The sequence below is a fragment of the Littorina saxatilis genome, linkage group LG5 (assembly GCF_037325665.1).
Source record: "Littorina saxatilis isolate snail1 linkage group LG5, US_GU_Lsax_2.0, whole genome shotgun sequence".
Classification (NCBI taxonomy): Eukaryota; Metazoa; Mollusca; class Gastropoda; order Littorinimorpha; family Littorinidae; genus Littorina; species Littorina saxatilis.
In genome coordinates this window covers 36,016,863-36,038,636 of record NC_090249.1, presented here as the reverse complement: position 1 = coordinate 36,038,636, position 21,774 = coordinate 36,016,863, and the positions used below count along the sequence as shown (strand labels likewise).

The 21,774-nt window shown below is 43.9% G+C and overlaps 1 protein-coding gene across 1 annotated transcript in view; it reads left to right on the top strand.

Moving 5' to 3' along the window:
- LOC138966995 (uncharacterized) overlaps positions 1-21,468 on the top strand; it is a 36,771-nt gene extending 15,303 nt beyond the window's left edge. The window contains exons 9-22 of the mRNA XM_070339412.1: positions 2,104-2,369; positions 3,673-3,759; positions 4,532-4,655; positions 5,069-5,242; positions 6,340-6,446; positions 7,037-7,148; positions 7,559-7,722; positions 8,210-8,279; positions 9,490-9,723; positions 16,752-16,994; positions 17,822-18,061; positions 18,506-18,544; positions 20,630-20,665; positions 21,116-21,468. Of these exons, the coding sequence (XP_070195513.1) occupies positions 2,104-2,369; positions 3,673-3,759; positions 4,532-4,655; positions 5,069-5,242; positions 6,340-6,446; positions 7,037-7,148; positions 7,559-7,722; positions 8,210-8,279; positions 9,490-9,723; positions 16,752-16,994; positions 17,822-18,061; positions 18,506-18,544; positions 20,630-20,665; positions 21,116-21,267 (2,048 nt within the window). The 3' untranslated portion in view covers positions 21,268-21,468. The remainder of the gene's footprint in view (positions 1-2,103; positions 2,370-3,672; positions 3,760-4,531; positions 4,656-5,068; positions 5,243-6,339; positions 6,447-7,036; positions 7,149-7,558; positions 7,723-8,209; positions 8,280-9,489; positions 9,724-16,751; positions 16,995-17,821; positions 18,062-18,505; positions 18,545-20,629; positions 20,666-21,115) is intronic.
- The last annotated feature ends 306 nt before the right edge of the window (positions 21,469-21,774 follow it).

Below are 21,774 nucleotides of genomic sequence, written 5' to 3'. Positions count from 1 at the left end.
GCACGCTTTTCTGTACCTCTCTTCGTTTTAACTTTCTGAGCGTGTTTTTAATCCAAACATATCATATCTATATATTTTTTGAATCAGGAACCGACAAGGAATAAGATGAAAGTGTTTTTAAATTGATTTCGAAAAAAAAATTTTGATAATAATTTTTATATATTTAATTTTCAGAGCTTGTTTTTAATCCGAATATAACATATTTATATGTTTTTGGAATCAGCAAATGATGGAGAATAAGATAAACGTAAATTTGGATCGTTTTATAAATTTTTATTTGTTTTTACAATTTTCAGATTTTTAATGACCAAAGTCATTAATTAATTTTTAAGCCACCAAGCTGAAATGCAATACCGAACCCCGGGCTTCGTCGAAGAGTACTTGACCAAAATTTGAACCAATTTGGTTGAAAAATGAGGGCGTGACAGTGCCGCCTCAACTTTCACGAAAAGCCGGATATGACGTCATCAAAGACATTTATCAAAAAAATGAAAAAAACGTTCGGGGATTTCATACCCAGGAACTCTCATGTCAAATTTCATAAAGATCGGTCCAGTAGTTTAGTCTGAATCGCTCTACACACACACACACACAGACACACAGACACACGCACATACACCACGACCCTCGTTTCGATTCCCCCTCGATGTTAAAATATTTAGTCAAAACTTGACTAAATATAAACAAGTCGCGTAAGGCGAAAATACAATATTTAGTCAAGTAGCTGTCGAACTCACAGAATGAAACTGAACGCAATGCCATTTTTCAGCAAGACCGTATACTCGTAGCATCGTCAGTCCACCGCTCATGGCAAAGGCAGTGAAATTGACAAGAAGAGCGGGGTAGTAGTTGCGCTAAGAAGGATAGCACGCTTTTCTGTACCTCTCTTTGTTTTAACTTTCTGAGCGTGTTTTTAATCCAAACATATCATATCTATATGTTTTTGGAATCAGGAACCGACAAGGAATAAGATGAAAGTGTTTTTAAATTGATTTGGACAATTTAATTTTGATAATAATTTTTATATATTTAATTTTCAGAGCTTGTTTTTAATCCGAATATAACATATTTATATGTTTTTGGAATCAGCAAATGATGGAGAATAAGATAAACGTAAATTTGGATCGTTTTATAAATTTTTATTTTTTTTTACAATTTTCAGATTTTTAATGACCAAAGTCATTAATTAATTTTTAAGCCACCAAGCTGAAATGCAATACCAAAGTCCGGGCTTCGTCGAAGATTACTTGACCAAAATTTGAACCAATTTGGTTGAAAAATGAGGGCGTGACAGTGCCGCCTCAACTTTCACGAAAAGCCGGATATGACGTCATCAAAGACATTTATCAAAAAAATGAAAAAAACGTTCGGGGATTTCATACCCAGGAACTCTCATGTCAAATTTCATAAAGATCGGTCCAGTAGTTTAGTCTGAATCGCTCTACACACACACAAAGACAGACAGACAGACACACACACACACACACATACACCACGACCCTCGTTTCGATTCCCCCTCGATGTTAAAATATTTAGTCAAAACTTGACTAAATATAAAAAGGACAAATAAATAAATTTGAAAACAAAGAAAAACTGATGGCTCAGATTGCACCAGATTGCTCCATTTTCCTTGATTTTTATCAACATTTTCATGTAGTAGGTTCGAACGCTTCACGCCCTCTATTAAACGCTTCGCGTCGTCAAATTGTCCCTAAAAGAAATGTGCCCCCCTTAAAAATGATGTGATCCGCCCCTGGACGGTTCAACTCAATTAAGTAAATTGACGAATTCCCTGAACATTTCATGTCGTGTATAACCGTCGGAGACAGTTCATGTATTTTCTGACGGGTTCTTGAGATCCACGTGTATACTGTTTGACTTCTTGGAATGACTGTAACTAAACATAAAACTTACAGGTTGGTCTGGTCATCGCTCTGATTTGCAATTAATTTTTACACCACTCAGTTTGCACCGCTTCTTGGAACTTTGCTGGGAAAGCATGCTGACGCCGTCTTCATGATTAAAATGGACGATATAGCATTAGGCTTTTCCATGCACGGGAAACTCACTGAACATTTCTGTCTTGTGTGGTGGCGTGTCCAGGCGTACAATACACGATAGCCGTGGACATGAACGAATGCTCAGTGGACCCCATTCCTCTCGACTCCAAAGGGTTCGACGCCGTCTACAACATCACGCGCCAAACGCTGGGCATGCGCAAACCCATGCAGTTCTTCAACCTGAACGAGACGACTTACCTTTACGCCGGACAGAGGTTGGCTCGCGGTCAGCAGTGTGACGTTTTTCAGGCCGTGCTGACCAACATACCTGGACACGGAATCGTCGTCTACGAGGTCTACTTCCTTTCGGTGAGTATAGAGAGTGTGAATTGTCGTCTTTGAAGTCTACTTCCTTCAGTTAGTGGACATTTCTGTTTGAAACTGCTCAGACTTTTTTTTTTTCGTCTTTACCTGTTCCTTGTCCCGTTGTGCTCTCACACCGCCCCGTCTCTGCTTCGTTCCGCTGCCAGACATGTCGATTTTACAGACGCTCCGGGGGAGGGGGGATGTCGGGTCGCTGCGATGGGCTACCCTCGGAAGATGACACTGCACTTCTGCTGAGTCACTTCAACGGTGTTCAGTAGTGGGTCTGTCCCGAGCTAACGGACGCAGCCCACTACCTACTATGCCCCCTACTGACAACATTGACTGTTTAGTCGCGGAGCCAGACTGAGTGAGCGTCCCCTCCAGAGAGCAGACCGCCACCACGTCCCTCCGTCGACCCCCCAGAACGTCACATGTGGAAGACTGACAGCAGAACTACTATTCAGGGAAGGGTCGACCAGGAACACTGAGACCAAGGTCACCATGAGAACTCTGGGCATGAAGGGTCACAAGAGCAAGGACAATTTATATTTTGGATGATTAATGAGATGAGGATGATTATAATGATGATGCTTTGGATTTCCAATTCGCTTTGAGACTACGTGACAGGGCAGCACTCTACGCTTACTGTCATAATATATCCTGGCGTCAACCAGGCCCGAGAACTGCCGCACCTGCGGTGTTGGTCAGGTATACAGAACCTGAGCACCCTCAAAGTCGCATTCGTTAAGTGAATGACACTCGGCTGTGTGATCCCAGCCTTCCCATAGGAACCATATCACTTCCACCCTGATGGGATTCGAACCCACGACCTCCCGGCCCGCAGCCCGATGCGCTAACCACTGCGCTACGGGGGCCGGTTGAAACTGCTCAGACTTCGATGGTTTGCTTGGCATGCATACATGACGCAAGTCTGGTTAATCTTCGTTCAATTTCAAGGTCACATTAGGGTCGAGTTCGTGTCAAAAAGTAGGAAATATAATGTCCTTGACCGGTTCCAGAGTTTGGTCACCTCCAGGCATTACGCAAAACCTGGTTGACGCCAGTAGAATTTCAACGACACAGCAGAGTCGAGGTTTGGGAAAATAATGAAAAAATGTATGATTGTCTGGAACATTTTTCAAGCAGGTATACGCGTTGAAACTGTTCACACTCCCAAAATTTAGTGACTTCCATCTCTTCTCAATCTTTAAATCAAGCGGGGTCAAATTTGGGTCATGTAATGTCTGAATCGTATTACATACGACGAAAGTGAGTCGTTTGATCATTTGCCTTTCTTGTTCAACAGGGTGCGGATGACATCACAGACAGAGGGTCTGACAGCGACTACAATAGTATCAAAGCCATTCCGATGAGGATCATGATGTGGGAAACCGTTAGTAATCATTGTCCGTGTTGAGACGCTGGTTTTTGTGTGTCTACAAACGAATTGTGATCCTCGATCGAAATTTTCTATCTCATTATCTGTTTATGTCTCCGTTTTTTTGTGTCTGTATGTTCATGTCTGACCTTCTGTCTCTCCCAATGCGTGTGTGTGTGTGTGTGCGTGTGTGTGTGTTTGTGTGTGTGTTTGTGTGTGTGTGTGTATGTGTGTGTATGTGTGTGTGTGTTTGTGTGTGTGTGTGTGTGTGTGTGTGTGTTTGCAAGTGCGTGTGTGGGTGTGAGTGAGTGTGTATGTGTGCGTGCGTGTATGTGCGTGTGTGTGTGTGTGTGTGCAGGGGCGGACGAGGGGGGGGGGGTTTGGGGTATTAATCAGTGACAAAATCTGCTGCCTGAAACTGGTAATGATCATCCTCAGAATGCACCAGAATGCACCATTTTGCATCATTTATTTTTAAATTTTCCGGGGGGGCATGCCCCCGGACCCCCCAAGCAAGCTAGACGCTCTGCGCCGTCGGCTAGGCACTTCGCGCCGTCGGATCGGCGCTTCGCGCCTTCACACCCATATCTTCACAATATACTTTTGGAAACCCCTCCCCATAAAATGAACTGATCTGCCCCTGGTGTGTGTGTGTGTGTGTGTGTGTGTGTGCGCGTGTGTGCCGTAAACGCTATTGAAATGTATGTACATTTCAGGTTAGTTTAGTCCAACAGACCCTTCACACACATAAACACGATCAATGCAAACTGTATACACATTTATGCAGGGAACTCTGGACCAGCAGTATGAGATTCACGACTTCGATCAGGATTCTGCGCAAGCTAACGCCTTCGACGTGACGCCATGCTTCCCAGGACAATCTTCCATCGACTTTGAAATCGCCCTGAAAGGTCAGAGTCTTCCCTTGCTACTTTCCTCTGAGTGTAAGGGTACAATGCTTCATTACTTGACATGTAAGGGGCCGATGTGTTTTACTCATCGATGGACAGACCGAGCTCGGCCGAAAGCGGAGGTGCAGGACCCATGCGGTACCTGACTGCTGCACCACGTACCAAACGCTTCATGACAGTGAGCGAACGAGAAGAAGAAGACTTGATATGTGCATGCAAGGCTTGTACAACTGTTAAATTTGTTTCATTATTAGAAAGACTTCAAAACTGCAGCTCTGCACAGGGAACAAAAATCGGAGTGTGTTAGAATCAAATCCCTTCTTCTTTCCTTCCTCCTTCCTTTTCCTTTTGTTTGTTTTTCTCCCTGAGCTTTTCTAATAATCCTGCACGGACTGTCATTTTCTCCTGACCAGTGAAAGACACAAACCTGATGCCGCAGCTGGCCCCCTACGTCGGTCAGCTGATGCAGCTACAGGTGTCGATCGACGCGGGTATCACGCCCGTGCGCGTGCAGAGGACACGCCTCCACTGGACCAACTATAATGTCTACTTTGAGGGAACGTTGCTGGGGGCTGCACCTTCACTCGGTAAGGCCATGCCATAGGCAGATAATAAAAAACGTTTTGTTTTGTCAATAAATAAACGTTCCAACAACATACCTTTTATGTGTTGTTTTAAAAATAATGGCAAGGTAATAAAGTACAGGGGTTGCGTTTTGCGCCGGCAGTTGGCAAAACGCCATTGCCGCAAACATATATTTCAAATCGACGAAAACTTTGCCGTCATGTCAGCAAATCTGGTGAAACTTTCTTTAGGGCGGGGGAAAGGGGACGCCACGAACTCTATAAGTTGCACAAATTGACGAGACTTTAGTGGCCATTTCGGCAAATTTGTGAAAGACAAGAAATACTGTTCGCACTGATGATATTGTAACTGATGTGAGATCCTTTCCATAATAGGTTACCTTGAAATAGCTAGTGGACAGCTGCTCTGTTTACCTTTGCCATAATTATACCAAGACATTATTTCCGTCTTCGTCGTCGTTTTGGTCACTTTTTATGAAGTTTCTCAACTGTATGCACGTCTGTTATGATACCTATTATCTTTTACAAGCAACATTTCCATTTTCTTTTGAGTATTTCAGCTTGCTTGTGTTCTCTTGTTCTCCCCTTGCTATCTTTTGAGTGGAGAAAGTTCAGTTAATTTGTAACATCTAAACCCCTGGCATTTGCTGGTTCTTAACTTAATTCACAATTGTTCCTGTCTGTGCAAGGTAACGTTGAGACATCACTAACTCTCTGTTATGACATTAGATTATAATAATGTGGGCGATACATTTTGTGGGCATTTTCAGAAGTGTGCTTGGTAGCGCATAAAACAGTCCTTTTTTGACAGATTTTTGGCAGTTTCAGGACTGTGTCTCAAACAGTTTTATACAGCCTTTTGGTAGATTGTTTTTTAAATCTGTATTTTTGTTGTATGTTTTGTAAGCCCTTGTTATTTTTCTTGTAAAATTCTTTCAGTTGTAATTAAAAAAGAAAATTGTGCAAATCCCGACTGTTTTGCTTGTGAAATCGTTTTTCCTTGATTCATTTTCAAACGTTATTGTGACTTTTGTCTTATTTGTACAAAACGTGGTTATTTTTCTTGTGAATTTTTGTTAATTCCTTTTTAACAATTTCAGCCAAGTACGAGATATCGCCGGCTTCAGCCATGTCAGGCGTTGCCAGCAAAGCGTTGCAAAATATTGCGGACGCTATGACATGTGCCCAGCAGTGCGACAACCTCGATGTAAGCTGTTTCATTTCAGTTTCATTTCATTTGATTCCATTTCATTTCATACTCTGTCATTCCATTGCTGGAATTTCTGGGTACTTTCTTCCTGCACAGGATAGCTAGTTGATGGGTCTTTCTTCCTGTATGCAGAAGTTACTTGTTTTCCCCTATTCTGATTTTGTTGTCGAAGTTTATATGTCGCATCAATTGTGTGGGTACCCTCATTTGAGTAGCTATAACTTGACACATTTTCAAGACATTTAAAACAAATAAAATATAATGTATATAAAAAACTGTGCGAGATTCCCAATTGCCATTTAAGCTGATTGACTGACTGCCTGACTAAATTACTTAATCTAACTAACGAATTCACAAACTGTAAGCTATACAGGAGGAATCATTCTTCCGTTCAGTGTCTGTCAAACACGTCAAAACGTAACGCTGAATAACTATTTTGTGCATTTAGTTATCATACTGATGATATGTTATGTGTTTGCAGAAAACATGAAAAGGAACTAATGTCAGTTTTCGCCATCGTACGGCGATATTTCTGATATGATCAAGGTGTATTAAACGCTACCTTCGTGTCACTCTCTTGTATTCAGGAATGGAATTGCGTCCAGTTCGACTACTGTGGGACCAGCATGGTCTGCACTTTGGCCAAAGTCAGCAACCCTGCTACACTAACCAACACCTCCCAGTGTGACCACTACCAACGTCAGTATTAAGTGTACAAGCGTGTATACCGATTCACGAAAGAAATGCAAAGTTTGCTCATCGTTTGTGATTGTGTGTGTGTGTGTGTGTGTGTGTGTGTGTGTGTGTGTGTGTGTGTGTGTGTGTGTGTGTTAGTGCTGTGCGTATGTGTGTGGTACGTGCGTGTGTGTGTGTATGTTAGTGTGTGTGTGTGTGTGTGTGTGTGTGTGTGTGTGTGTGTGTGTGTGTGCGTGCTTGTGTGTGCGCGTGCGACAGTAACACTTCTTTATGTCTTGGGAGAAAAAAGTGGTACCTTCTCTCAACAGGCTTTGAAAGGACAATGGTAACGGACATTCTTAAAGAACCGCCGCATTCGTTGTAATTGTATGCAGCTACCTACATTAAGTGTTCTTGTTTCCTTGTAATCTCAGGTGTGCTTGGAGGAGGGTTTGACCAGCAGGCCCAACTAGACCAGGTGTGGACGAGTCTAAAGAATCGTGTGTATGGTGGTCAGCTGGTCATCAGTCTGCCTCTGCCTGATTCCAGTGGAAAAGTGGATCTCAGCATTGATACGACTACGTTGGACGATACGAAGGTGTGTTGCCGTCTTCGAAATAAGTTGGGGGTGAGGGGTGGTATAGGGTTGGGATTGGGGGAGGAGTTTAGAAATGGGGACATAATCTGCGAGCTGTGTGTGTGTATGTGTGTGTTTGTGTGTGTGAGTGTGTGTGTGGGTGTGTGTGTGTGTGTGTTTGTGTGTGTGTGTGAATGTGTGTGTGTGTGTGTGTGTCTGCGTGTGTGTTTGTGTGTGTGTGTGTGTGGATGTGTGTGTAAATATATATATATATATATATATGTGTGTGTGTGTGTGTGTGTGTGTGTGTGTGTGTGTGTGTGTGTGTGTGTTCGTGTGTGCGTGACGAGCTTGCTATGATATAACCAAACTCTCGCCGGGGGGGGGGGGGGGGGGGATGGGGACAGACAGATAGACAGACAGACAGACAGACAGACAGAGATAGGCAGAGACAGACAGAGAGAGAGACACATTTTACATGTGTGAAGTTTCGTTGTTTGTTTGCCAGAAAATTATTCTGACGGCCATCACGATCACGAACCAGGTTGTTTCCAATGTGAACAGAGACGGAACATCAAGTGAGTTTAAGCACACATATTGTGTTCATTGTGTACATATCATTGCCCTTTTGCCAAAGCGCACAACCGCTCGGACACACAGACACAGACAGACGCAGACAAACCGGCATACGGACATACCGACAATCAATCAATCAATCAATGAGGCTTATATCGCGCATATTCCGTGGGTACAGTTCTAGGCGCTCTGCAGTGATGCCGTGTGAGATGAAATTTTATACGGCCAGTAATTGCAGCCATTTCGGCGCATATTTACCTTTCACGGCCTATTATTCCAAGTCACACGGGTATAGGTAGACAATTATTAACTGTGCCTAAGCAATTTTGCCAGGAAAGACCCTTTTGTCAATCGTGGGATCTTTAACGTGCACACCCAATGTAGTGTACACGGGGAGGGGGGGAGTTCTGACACCGAAGAGAGTCTGCACACAAAGTTGACTCTGAAATAAATTTCCGCCGAACCTGGGATCGAACTCACGCTGACAGCGGCCAACTGAATACAAATCCAGCGCGCTAATATCCCCGCCCCACCGACAGACAGACAGATTGACACAGACAGGCAGACAGACAGATTGACACAGACAGGCAGACAGACAGATTGACACAGACACACACACACACACACACGCACACACACACACACACGCACACACACACACACACACACACACACGCGCACACACACACACACACACAATCGCACCTAAAAGACCCTGGTCACATTTTGTCAGAAATGCAGGTGGCTGATTTGTTCAGTGTGCTGTAGATAGAGACTTGTATTCTTTGTACAAGCTGTTGTGGAGGAAGCAATCCAACTGTCCTAGGTCTCCTAGCAATGGGGTTATAAGGTGTGATAATGAAAAACAAATGCTACTGAATCTTCGATTTTTTTTTAATGTGCTGCGGGTAAAAATCTTGTATTTTTTGTACATTCTTATGCAAATGAAACAACCCGAATTTGTTAGCAACGGGATGAAAAAGTACAAAAGAACAAGAAGAACAAGAACAAGAACAAGAATTCAATCCGGCATATAGCATAAAAGCCATTGGTATTTGTCCTGGTGTGGAAACAATTCATACATCCATACACTCCTTGAATCTACGATACAATCATATAATATAAAGAAAAAAATATATAAAAAAAAAGAAAAAAAAGAAAAGGGAACACATTGAAATGAAATGACAACCAGTCTCCATTCTTCGTTTGCAGCAGATGTCATGAGCCAGTTTCAGACCATCCCACAGAAGGCTGGCAAAGGGTATAAGACTATGCTGCCGGGTCTGTCGGTGGATGAATGTGCCTCCAACTGTGTTGGGGAAGAGACTTACAACTGTCAATCATTCCACTACTGCTGGGAAGCCGGCGCGTGCTTCCTGTCTAGACTCCATCCCGATGAGCGCCCTAACATGCTGAAGGACAACCCCAATTGTGATCTCTATATCAGTGAGTATCTTAGCTGGGTTTTTCCCCCTCAAATAATTGTAACAATCCGTAGAACGCTTGCTGTTCTACCCTGTCCCGAGAAGAGACACACACACACAGAAAAAAAAAGAGAAAAAAAAAGGAAAAGAAAAAAAGGTCCGACACTAACTGAAGGACAACGCGGTTTGTGCTCTGTATATTATATTCGTGAATATATACACAAAGAAAAAAGCCAAGCACCCCCCGAATGAATTTGTGATAATAATTGAGTCAAATTTGTTTTACCATTTTTTTTCTTCGTAATGACATACATGGGTTTCCATAATAAGGTTGGGAAGTTCACGCGTCAAGATTGTGTCGCCACTGCCTGTGAGAAGCACGTGCAGCATGCAACCCATGAATGTTAAAAAAGGCAGTATGCTCACGCTGCAAATTTCTGTATTTAACACTGGGCGACGACAATTTGCAAACATTCTCTGTGAACATGGCGAGAAGACGATTATCAGAGGCGATCCGATGGCAGATTATAGGAATGCATGCTACAGGAGCATCCTTCAAAGCGATTGGTCGTCAACTTGGCTACCACTACACCGTCATCAGCCGTTTGGTACGCAAACATCGTCAGACTGGTGCTGTGAAGGACCATCCACAGTCAGGGCGACCCGGTGTGACGTCAGAACGTGAAGACCGAGCACTTCTCCGAATAATTCGGCGTGAGCCATTTTCAACGAGTACTGTCCTGAAACGAGCATGGCTTCCAAATCGACATCTGTCAACCAGGACCGTACGAAACCGCTTGAAAGCTGCAGGAATGGCAGCCCGAAGACAGATGACCACAAGAGAAGACGCTTGGCACGGCAAAGATGGAACCTGAGAACGTGGAGGAGGATCCACTGGTCGGACGAAAGCAGATTCCTTCTCCATGTCACTGACGGCCGACTGAGGGTATGGAGGCACAAGAACACGGTCTATACACCCAGGAACATCAGACAAACTGTTCCATTCGGTGGCGGGTCAGTCATGGTTTGGGGTTGTATTTCCCATGACTGCAAGCTAGACCTTGTCACCATACGTGGCAACCTCACGGGTGATCAGTATATGCGACATGTCCTGGAACCTGTTGTCGTTACTCATTTTGACAACCACCCACTTGCCACAAGACCCGTGTACATGGATGATAACGCCAGGTCTCAGATCATCGATCCAGGGCAGTAGTGGACTACCTCCAGAACAACGCTGTAACAACACTCCCATGGCCGGCAATGAGTCCAGATCTTAATCCGCTGGAGCATGTTTGGGACATCCTGGGGCGTCGTATACAAGCTCTGCAGCCTCCTGTGCAGACATTACGTGAATTGGAGGCAGCTTTGCATCGTGAGTGGTTGCAAGTGACCCGTGAACAGATCCGACGTTTGACTGGAGGGATGAGACGCAGGGTTGACGCCGTCATCCGGGCACGCGGGGGTTTCACTCGATATTGAACTTTTGAATCGCGTATGCCATCTGAGCACTCTCAATTACATTTTTTTCATGACACATTTACCTAAACCTGTCTTTTTCAGCTTGCAGCTCCATACTTATCAGGGGTACTGTTTTAGGGTTAAAACGTCACTTTTTGGCAAGGTACCAAATCACGATTAAAACCAATCAAAACTGGAGTTTTCTTGTGTGATGTTATTTCCAAAGAGTTGCTCTTGTCGATAACATTTGTCAAACCGAGCTCCTGAACTTACTGTTTCCATACCAGAACTTTAAAAATCAGTCAGTGCGAAATTGAAGGGGGGTGCTTGGCTTTTTTCTTTGTGTATAGTTGACTAGAACTTTGGGTGTCCTGTTCATATTACAAGAGTCTACAGAAGTGTGAGTGCCCTTGTGTGTATTGTAGGAAACTACAGTAGTTTGAGTGTCCTGTGTACATGATATTGCAGGAGACTACAGGTTTGAGAGTCATGTGAACCATGGAGGGACAGTTTGACTGTCGTGTTTTCTTCGCAAGAGACTACAGAAGTTTGACTGTGGTGTGTACTTTGTAGGAGACTAATTTTGAGTGTCGTGTTTACTGCGCAAGAGACTGCAGAAGTTTGACTGTGGTGTGTACTTTGTAGGAGACTAATTTTGAGTGTCGTGTTTACTGCGCAAGAGACTACAGAAGTTTGACTGTGGTGTGTACTTTGTAGGAGACTAATTTTGAGTGTCGTGTTTACTGCGCAGGAGACTGCAGAAGTTTGACTGTGGTGTCACAGTAATTTGTAGGAGACTAATTTTGAGTGTCCTGTTTACGTCACAGGAGACTGCAGAAGTGTGACTGTCGTGTACGTACTTTGCAGGAGACTAATTTTGACTGTCCTGTCTATGTAGAATCAGGTGGTCAAGTGGTTTGAGTGGATGGATGGTGGTGTGTGTATAAGAACTAGATTTTAGCATTCACACGAGTAGGACAAATAACAGGAACACCATGTGGCCATTACAGGAAGTGTCTATTTACCCAAAACTCCATAGTCTTAATATAGTACACAAACCAAATAACACTACATCTCCCCTAATTAAGAATGGACAAAACTCAGCACAAAAACGCTTTGACTAGAATAAAACTCGAATCGAATATGAAACTAAATAGACGACGCGAAAACGAACGCGGAACCGAAAACGAACGCGAAACCAAAATCGAACAGTTTGCACTTCACGGAAGTCCATGTGCATATCTGTTTTCAAAGATCGAGTCTTTCTCGTGGCTTCACAATGCGTCCGGATCTTGTTCGGGCAGCGTCTCCTCCAAAGGCTGGTGTGTGGTCCAGTGGCTCTTGGTCTGGGATGCGTTCCAGGGAGAGTGGCAGATGACCTTGGGACGTCACTCTGGTGTTGTTGCTGGCGACTACGGCGACGAAGCTGGTGGCGGTTCCGTCTGGTCATTGTACCGGCACTTGTCTTCACAGGGTAAGAACGGGTTGGTGTTGAAGGTGTTGTCACTTCAGCTGGACAAGGCCTTGGGTGTTTGATCCAGACTTGCTGACCCGGTGGTAGTGGCGACAGGGACCTTGCACGATGACGTCTGTCAAAGTTGGCCTTCTGCTGCATTTTCTGGTGATAGTCAGCTTCACGGAACTTCGTTTGATCCAGGGGTTTCGGTATGTACCGAGAAGGATGTGTTGGGATCCTAGTCCTAAGTTGCCTGCCGTTTAATAGTTCAGCCGGACTTAAGCCTTGTGCCAACGGTGTCGCTCTGTAGTTCATCAGGGCAATGTACGGATCTTTAGCTTTCTTCAGAAGGTTTTTGACAGTCTGTACAGCTCTCTCTGCTTCTCCATTCCCCTCAGGGTGGTAGGGACTGCTCGTCAGATGGGTGAAGCCGTACTCCTGGGAGAAGAGTCTGAACTCCCTGGAGTCATACTGAGGGCCATTGTCGGAAACAACGCACTCAGGGATCCCTTGACGAGCAAAGATGGATTTCATATGCTCTATTGTGGCTTGTGATGATGTCTTCTTCAGATGAGCGATTTCGACCCATCTTGAGAAATAGTCCACAATGGCAAGGTACTGGTGTCCGTTCAGTTCAAACAGGTCTGTTCCAATACGTTGCCATGGGTAGTCAGGAGTTGGTGTTGGTTTTAGAGGTTCAGGGTGAAGTGTTTTCCCCTTTTCACATGTTGCACAGTTTTTCACCTTGCTTTCATCAATTGACTTCGAAAGTCCAGGCCACCAGACACTGATCTTGGCGAGAGCCCGGCACTTGACTATTCCTTGATGACCTTGATGAAGTCGCTGCAGGATGTCTGACTGGAGCTTTTTAGGTATGACCACTCTACTCTGGAACATCAGCAAACCCTGTTGGACGGTGAGGTCATGCCGAGCTGTCCAGTATGCTCTCAGTTGTTGATCTTTCCTTGCTGACTCTGGCCATTTGTCGGTCTTGCAGCAGTTGGCTATCTTGCTGCAGATCTCATCTTTGTTTTGCTCCGCCCTTATCTCCTCCATTCTCTTATCTGTAGCAGGAATCGACTCAATGACTGACTGGACGAACATTATTGTCTCGACCTCCATTTGACGATCCTGTTCAGCAGGAACACCACCAGGAGCCCGAGACAGTGCGTCCGCAGTCACCAGGTTCTTTCCCGCTGTGTAGATAATGTCGTATGAGAAACACATTGTTCTCATACGAAAGCGTTGGAGGCGAGGAGTGAGCTCATCAAGCCTTTTTGTCTTCATGATAGCCAGGAGAGGTTTGTGGTCTGTTTCAATCGTGAAACGTGGGAGTCCCCGAAGAAAATCAGTGAACTTCTCACAGCACCAAGTCATGGCAAGAGCTTCCTTTTCAACCTGAGCATATCTTTGCTCTGTGCTTGTGAGTGACCTTGAGGCATAGAAAACAGGCTTCCAATTCTCTCCTTCCTTCTGTAGGAGCACACCTCCCGGGCCGAACGATGAAGCATCTGCAGAGATCTTCAGTGGCCTCTTTGGGTTGTAGTGTGTGAGTACTGGCGCGGAGCTCAGCGACACTTTGAGATCTTGGAAGGCTTTCTCTTGAGGTGCTCCCCATATCCAGTCATTCTCCGACTTGAGAAGTTCTCGTAGTGGCTTTGTGTTTTCTGCAAGGTTGGAGGTGAACTTGCCAACATGATTAATCATTCCCAAAAATCGACGTAACTCAGGAACGTTCTCTGGTCTTGGGAAGTTGTTGATGGCGTCAACCTTGTCAGGGTCAATCCTGATTCCTTCAACTGAGACAATGTGTCCAAGGAACTTCATCTCTTTTGTTGAAAAGACACATTTGTCATTGAGGGTGACACCGGCTTTCTGAAGTCTTTCCAGGACTGTGTGGAGTCGACTGTCGTGCTCCAGCTTGTCTTTCCCGCTGATGAGTACATCATCGATGTCCACTATGATCCCTGGAATCCCTGCTAGGATGTGTGTCATCTCACGGTGGAATATTTCAGGTCCGGAGTTGATTCCGAATGGCAGTCGTTTGTAGCAGTACCTCCCGAATGGGGTAATAAACGTGGTCAGCTATTGGGACTCATCTGCCAGTGGTATTTGATGGAAACCACTGTTGCAGTCCAGCTTGCTGAATAACGTGGCTCCTGCCAGCTGTGAGAGGAGTTCATCTGTGGTGGGAAGAGGAAAGTTTTCCCGTCGCACTGACTCGTTGAGTTTGGTAAGGTCAACGCAAACTCGTACTTTCTCATTGGCCTTTGGTACGACCACAATGGGTGCACACCATTCTGTTGGTGTAGTGACAGGCCTTATTACGTCCAGTTCCTCAAGTCGCTTCAGCTAATCTTTTACCTTCTGTTGCATTGGCAGGGGGATGCGTCTGGGTGCAGAGACTGCATAAGGTATAGCGTTTTCCTTCATTGCGATCTTGTATGTGTGCCCAAGTTTTCCAAGACCCTCAAACAGCTTTGGGAAGTCATCTTTAATGGATGTCTTGGGTGTTTCCACAGTGTTGATTCTCTCAAGGAGTTGAAGAGCTTCAATCGCTGGTCTCCCCAGTAAAGGTTCCTTGAGGTTTTCAATGACGTACATATCTTGTACTGTGTTGGTCTTCTTTGTTGACAGAGTAGCCGTGAACTGTCCAACAACGTTTATCTTTGTCTGTCCTGGGCCGAAAAGTTTCTTGCTTGTTTTGGACACAGCTGTAGAATCTTTTCTGAAGTAGCGCTCTGGGACGACTGATACATCTGCTCCTGTATCGACACGGAACTTGACACGTTGTCCATTGACTTCAATGTCGGCATGCCAAAGATCTTCCTTCAAACTGTTGACTGTGGCTGTCTCATTGGATGTTATGGATCCAAGAATGACGTCATCATCGTCTTCTTCCACCTGTCGAACAGAGTTTTTCGAACGGCATACAACGGCATAATGTCTTCGTTTTGAACATACTCTACATTATGCTTCTCGTGCGGCGCAGTCTTTCCGGTTGTGCTTTGGTGACTTTCCACATCTGTCACACTTGTTCCCGTTCGACTGAGGTTTGCTGCTGTTGCTTTGATATGGTTGGTGACTACGACTCTGACCCTGCTGGCCTTTGTCCTTTTTGGGGAATCTTCTTCCTCCTTGTAGTCTCTGGACTTGCGCAGAATCAGCACCTGACATGGACTGCATCTGTTGTTGCGATGTCTCATGTGCCCTGCCGATCTCCAAGCAGTCACTCAGTGAGAGTTTCTTTCTTTCAAGTAGCTTCTCTCTGAGTTTGTCTTCTCTGACACCAACGACGATCTGATCTCGAATCATTCTGTCTGTTTGTGCCTCGAAATTGCAACTCTTGGCAAGCTGGCGTAAGCAGGCAATGTAGGCTTCAATAGTCTCCCCTTGCTCTTGCTTTCGTGAATGGAATTTGTATGACTCATACGCCTCATGAGCTTCCCCCACGCAGAAATCTTCAAACTTCTTCAAGACAACTGCGAGGTCCTGTCTGTGGCCTTCTTCCTCAAAGTGGAGTCCATCAAAAATGTCCATAGCATCTTCACCGATAGTGGCGAGAAAGACAGCACACTGGAACGCGTTTTCCTCCTTAGACAGACGACTGGCAATAGCATAATTTTCCCACTGCCGTCTAAACTTCTTCCAGTTGTGTGACAAATTTGATCCAACTTCCAGCTTGGTAGGGGCTGGTACACTAGCTGTGAACTGTTTCACTGGTGCTTGTTCCTGTGGCATGTTGCTTCAGTGTTTGTTACAACTGAGTCAGTCAATTACTTCTCATGCCAAAACGAAAACTCTACTCACGCAAATCTTCTTGTTGTTTACTGTCTGACACCATGTAGAATCAGGTGGTCAAGTGGTTTGAGTGGATGGATGGTGGTGTGTGTATAAGAACTAGATTTTAGCATTCACACGAGTAGGACAAATAACAGGAACACCATGTGGCCATTACAGGAAGTGTCTATTTACCCAAAACTCCATAGTCTTAATATAGTACACAAACCAAATAACACTACAGTTTACTTCGCAGGTGGCTACATGAGTTTGACCGTCGTGTATACAGATATTTCCTGTCTAGTTTACTTTGCAGGAGACTGCAGTAACTTAACGGTCGTGTTGTTTTGCAGGAGACTATACGAGCAACTTTGATAAGTTTGACGGGCAGACGGTGCTCTCCGGGTCCAACACTATCTACCAGAACGTGATGTCGGCCAGCGAGTGCGCCAAGCTGTGCACCTACTATAACACCTTCCACTGCGAGTCCTTCGACTTCTGCACAGACGTCAACACCTGTTTCCTTGGCCAGACCCACTACTACGACGCCCCCAAGGGCAACATCAAACAGGCTCCCTCGTGTGCCCATTACTCGCGTAAGTTGCTTGGTCAAGGGATTGTACAGTGGAACCCCCCTTTTAAGACCTCCAAACATTTAAGAAAATCAGGTCTTAAAAAGGAGGGGGTCTTAAAATGGGGGTAAATTTACAGAGGTTCTGAACAGAAAGTCTGATCTGAGAAAACAAGGTCTTAAAAGAAGGGAGTCTTAATTTGGGGGGGGGGGGGGGGGTCTTAACAGGGAGGTTCCACTATTGATTACAATTGACAGTGGAATTTACTTTTTGTCAAATTTGTGCATGGGAAAGAGAGGGATTTCACTGTCAAGGAACTACCACAATAAGCGAGTTTAGAACAGGGATAGTAGAAATGTACAGTGCACTGTGGAATTCGCGTATTAATTGTGACATTCTTTTATAAGAAAGACGGGACATTTTATTTTAAGCAGACTACCATAATGACACTAAGCAAAACAACACAAAATAAAACAGGGGCCGCTCTGACTTTGAGTAATTTGCGTAGATTTACGCAAAACAAGACCTATTTTGTTAAGCGATATACTGACTAAAATACGTATATGACACCTGAAAAATGCCAAATGTACTCAACACGAGTTTGCCACAATGAGCGCGGCGACCGCTGCAAAACACAACACACGAAAACAAACCGAAAGTTCAAACAAAACAAAAGAAGTATGTGAAAACTGCTTACGTTTTCAATCTTCACAAATGTCACAACGGCATCAGTTCTTCATGGGCTGAAACTCCCACGGTCTTTACCCATATGACCGTTTTACCCTGCCATTTAGGCAGCCATACGTCGCTTTCGGGAGACTGCTTCATTACATTACTCCATTCTATACTAGGTGCCTACCTTCAAGACTTCGTGGCCAAGTCTCACAAGCAGGTGCGGTTGCGTGATAACCGCGTGATCCAGGGCGTGAATCCACAGCAGTGCGCTAAGCTTTGCGTGGAGGAGGGTAGTTTCACGTGCAACAGTTTCGACTACTGTGGCAACTATTCTGAGTGTCGCCTCAGTGACGCGTCTGTCTCCAACACAGGACAGGTCACTTTAGAGTCCAGTGCTTCCTGTGACGTCTATAGTCGTGAGTATAGTGACGTGTGTTTGGGGTGGTGGTGGTGGTGGTGGTGGTTGTGTGTATGTGTGTGTGTGTGTGTGTGTGTGTGTGTGTGTGTGTTTGAGAGACGTGGATGCGTTGCTACGAGCATGCCGTGACGTGATGTGTGTGTGTGTGTGTCAGTGTGTGTGTGTGTGTCTGTGTGTGTCTGTGTGCCTGCGTGTCTGTGTGTATGTATGTCTGTGTCTGTCAGTGTCTGCATGTGTCTGTGTGCTTCCAGTGTTGCTGTTGTTTCTTTGAAACAAAAGAAGTTATAATGAAGTCTTGAACACCATCACGGTTGTGCCCTGACTGTCTTGATCTGTGTCATTTATTGTGGGCCGGAGCGTTACGTTTTTAGCACTATGTGTTGCTGTCATTTTGGGAATACAAAAAGGGTTGTTGACACAAGTAACTGCTTCTGTTCAATAGGTCAGTATTCATCTGGTCAAACCGCAGCACAGACATCGGGTAAGTGAGAGAGAGAGAGAGAGAGAGAGAGAGAGAGAGAGAGAGAGAGAGAGAGAGAAGAGAGAGAGAGTGAGAGAGAGAGAATTGAATTGAATTGAATTTGAATTGAAATTTATTTTACGAGGGTGACAGAATAAGCAATGTATACATGCTTTTTTTCATCCGGCCCTCGCCCATTGAGGGGTAACAAACAAGAAGAAATAAAAGATAAGTTTAACTATAGTACAAATGACATATTTACCATAATTAACATGTCAAGCAACCAATAAGACATTTTAAGATGCATTAGGATTCTTTAGCAATGCTTGAAAATTATATATAACAGAGAAATATGTGTTTGTATATAAAATAAATTAAAAAATCCTTCATGAATTATATATAATCATGTTTTTCAATTCGTCGCGATATAACCTTCGTGGTTGAAAACGACGTTAAACACCAAATAAAGAAAGAAAGATATAATCATGTTTTTTTCAATATAATCAGAGAGTACAGTTATATTTTGCCAGCTGCTTGATAATATTTCTTATAAGTTTTGTAAAAGAAACAGCATGTAATATTCCTTGAATGATGTTTCATGAATTCGTAATTTAATTATATTTGGAATGGCGTTCCACATAATTGCTCCAGAATATGATAGACTCGACTTGTACAGGTCAATTCTTGGAGTTGGGGTAATTAATTTGTTACATTTTCTATAATGATTTATTTTGAAATTTGAGGCAATGAGTGTAGGTGCATTCCCTGACATAATTCTATACATCATCACACCTTTGTTATATGCAAATCTATCTTTGATAGGAAGAATTTGCAATCGTTTATAATCAGTCATGGAAAGAGATGTATTTTTTAAAATAATTAATTTAACAGCTCGTGGAAGCATAGTCAATAGCTGACTGAATATGTGCCTGAAAAAACAGTTTTCTTGTGCGAAGGTCTAGAAAGTGTTTGATTTGTGATAACTAGTATTTTTTTGGATGTGTTTTTACAAAGTGTATCTACATGTTTTGACCAAGACAGGTTATTGTCAATAGTTATTCCCAAGACTTTATGGCTATCAACTTCGGTAACATCTTGATTTCGTATTAGCAATGTCGGAAATCCAGATGTTAGATTTGGGTTTTTTTGTCTCGTGGTAAGTAGCATGCATTTAGTTTTATTTGGATTCAGTGACATACGGTTTAGTTCTGACCATTCAAGTAATCGATCAATGTTTTCTTGGAGGATATTTGCTAGTTTAATAAGATCTTGGTGACTAGAATGAATTGTAGTATCATCTGCAAATAGTTCATACATGCATCTGAGAGAGAGAGAGAGAGAGAGAGAGAGAGAGAGAGAGAGAGAGAGAGAGAGAGAGAGAGAGAGAGAGAGAGAGAGAGAGAGAGAGAGAGAGAGAGAGAGAGAGAGAGAGAGAGAGAGAGAGAGAGAGAGAGAGAGAGAGAGAGAGAGAGAGAGAGAGAGAGAGAGAGAGAGAGAGAGAGAGAGAGAGAGAGAGAGAGAGAGAGAGTATTGTCCCCAAAACAAAACAAAACGGTCATTCTAACACTGCCAGGGGACCGGCATGAATTGTGGATTGTTGTTACACCCCCGGTATAGGGGTGTGTATAGGTTTCGGTCGATGTGTTTGTGTGTTTGTGTTCGCATATAGATCTCAAGAATGAACGGACCGATCGTCACCAAACTTGGTGAACAGGTTCTATACATTCCTGACACGGTCCTTACAAAAATTGGGACCAGTCAAACACACGGTTAGGGAGTTATTGGTGGATTAAAATTATACAAGGACTTATAGAGGGACATCTTAATGGTCAAAGGGAAATAACCATTCTCACTCAGTCACTGCCACCAACTGAGAAGGTTATTTCCCTTTGACGGGGGTGTTTTTCCTACCTCGGAGGAATTTCTTGTAAGTTTCTTCTAAGTTTCAAACCTTACTTACAAGACTCGTGGTAAATTTGAAATGATAGAGGATGGCACTTTCAAACCTTAAAAAAGTCGTTGTCTAGATTAAAAAATAAAAAACGCTTAGGAGATAGAAGGTACAAGGTACAAGTATATTATGTTTGAAATTTATTCTTTTTGCAGATGGAGGTAGTAGTAGCAGTGGTGGATACTCCACAGGTAAGAGTACTAGATACATATACTTCACATTTTTGTTCTGTATGTGTTTTCTTTGTGTGTGTGTGTGTGTGTGTGTGTGTGTGTGTGTGTGTGTGTGTGTGCGTGCGTGTGTGTGAGGGAGTTTGTGTGTGTGTGTGTGTGTGTGAGGGAGTTTGTGTGTGTGTGTGTGTGTGTGTGTGTGTGTGTGTGTGTGTGTGTGTGTGTGTGCATACGCGGTATGTCACGTGTGTCTAACAGGAGTTACATTGATTAAGTCAATTAATTCAAGTTCATTTCCTTTAATGATTGAGTGGGAGCTCAAGATGCCCCATATAGTTTTCTTTCCTCAGTTAACCAGTCAAAGTTTATGGTTAACGACCACGGAATTGTTTCGTGGCTGATGTATTCATCTGTTACAAACCTTCAAAGACTTGAATTATTCCTGACTGAATCTTATCTCTCCATATCCAGGTGCCATGGCTGGTCTTGGATTCGCAATGATTGTCGTTGGTATCATTTTGGGCTTGGTGGCTCTGGTTGTCTACGATAAATTCATCGCCAAACGTGGAGGAGGTGACGGCATGGCCATCTCCTTCTCCAAGCACGAAAACTCTGAGTCCTAAGACAATGGCGCCACTAACGGGGCAATGACGTCATTACGATGTGACCGTAAGGTTGTTTGCGTCACGGGGGATAATTAACAGGGTAGGAATTAAACGGGGGAGGCTTGCGTTATCATGGTTCCTAGTGTACTCTAAGCTGACCGACATTCGTTGGTTTTAAAATGTGTTTAAGATAAGCCGAATTATTGGTTGTAGACTATTATGGGGGGGGGGGGGGGGGGGGGGGGGACACAAGCGATGAATTTAGGAAGGGGCGGGTCACTTTAAATTGACGAATACGTAAGCAGTACTTAATGAAAATTATTTTGCATTGGACCTCAGATCGTTGATTTCGTTGGCTATGATATAAAACTTGTGAACACTTTTCGTTTTTCTGTTTTGACTTTCATAACTCATAATGTAACATTCGTCGTTGCACTTGTCACAAGTGGGTTGTTTGTTCTTGTTTTGCTGTATGCTATTATTTCATGTCATTACTAGAGGTTAAGACGTCGTTTTGATAATAAT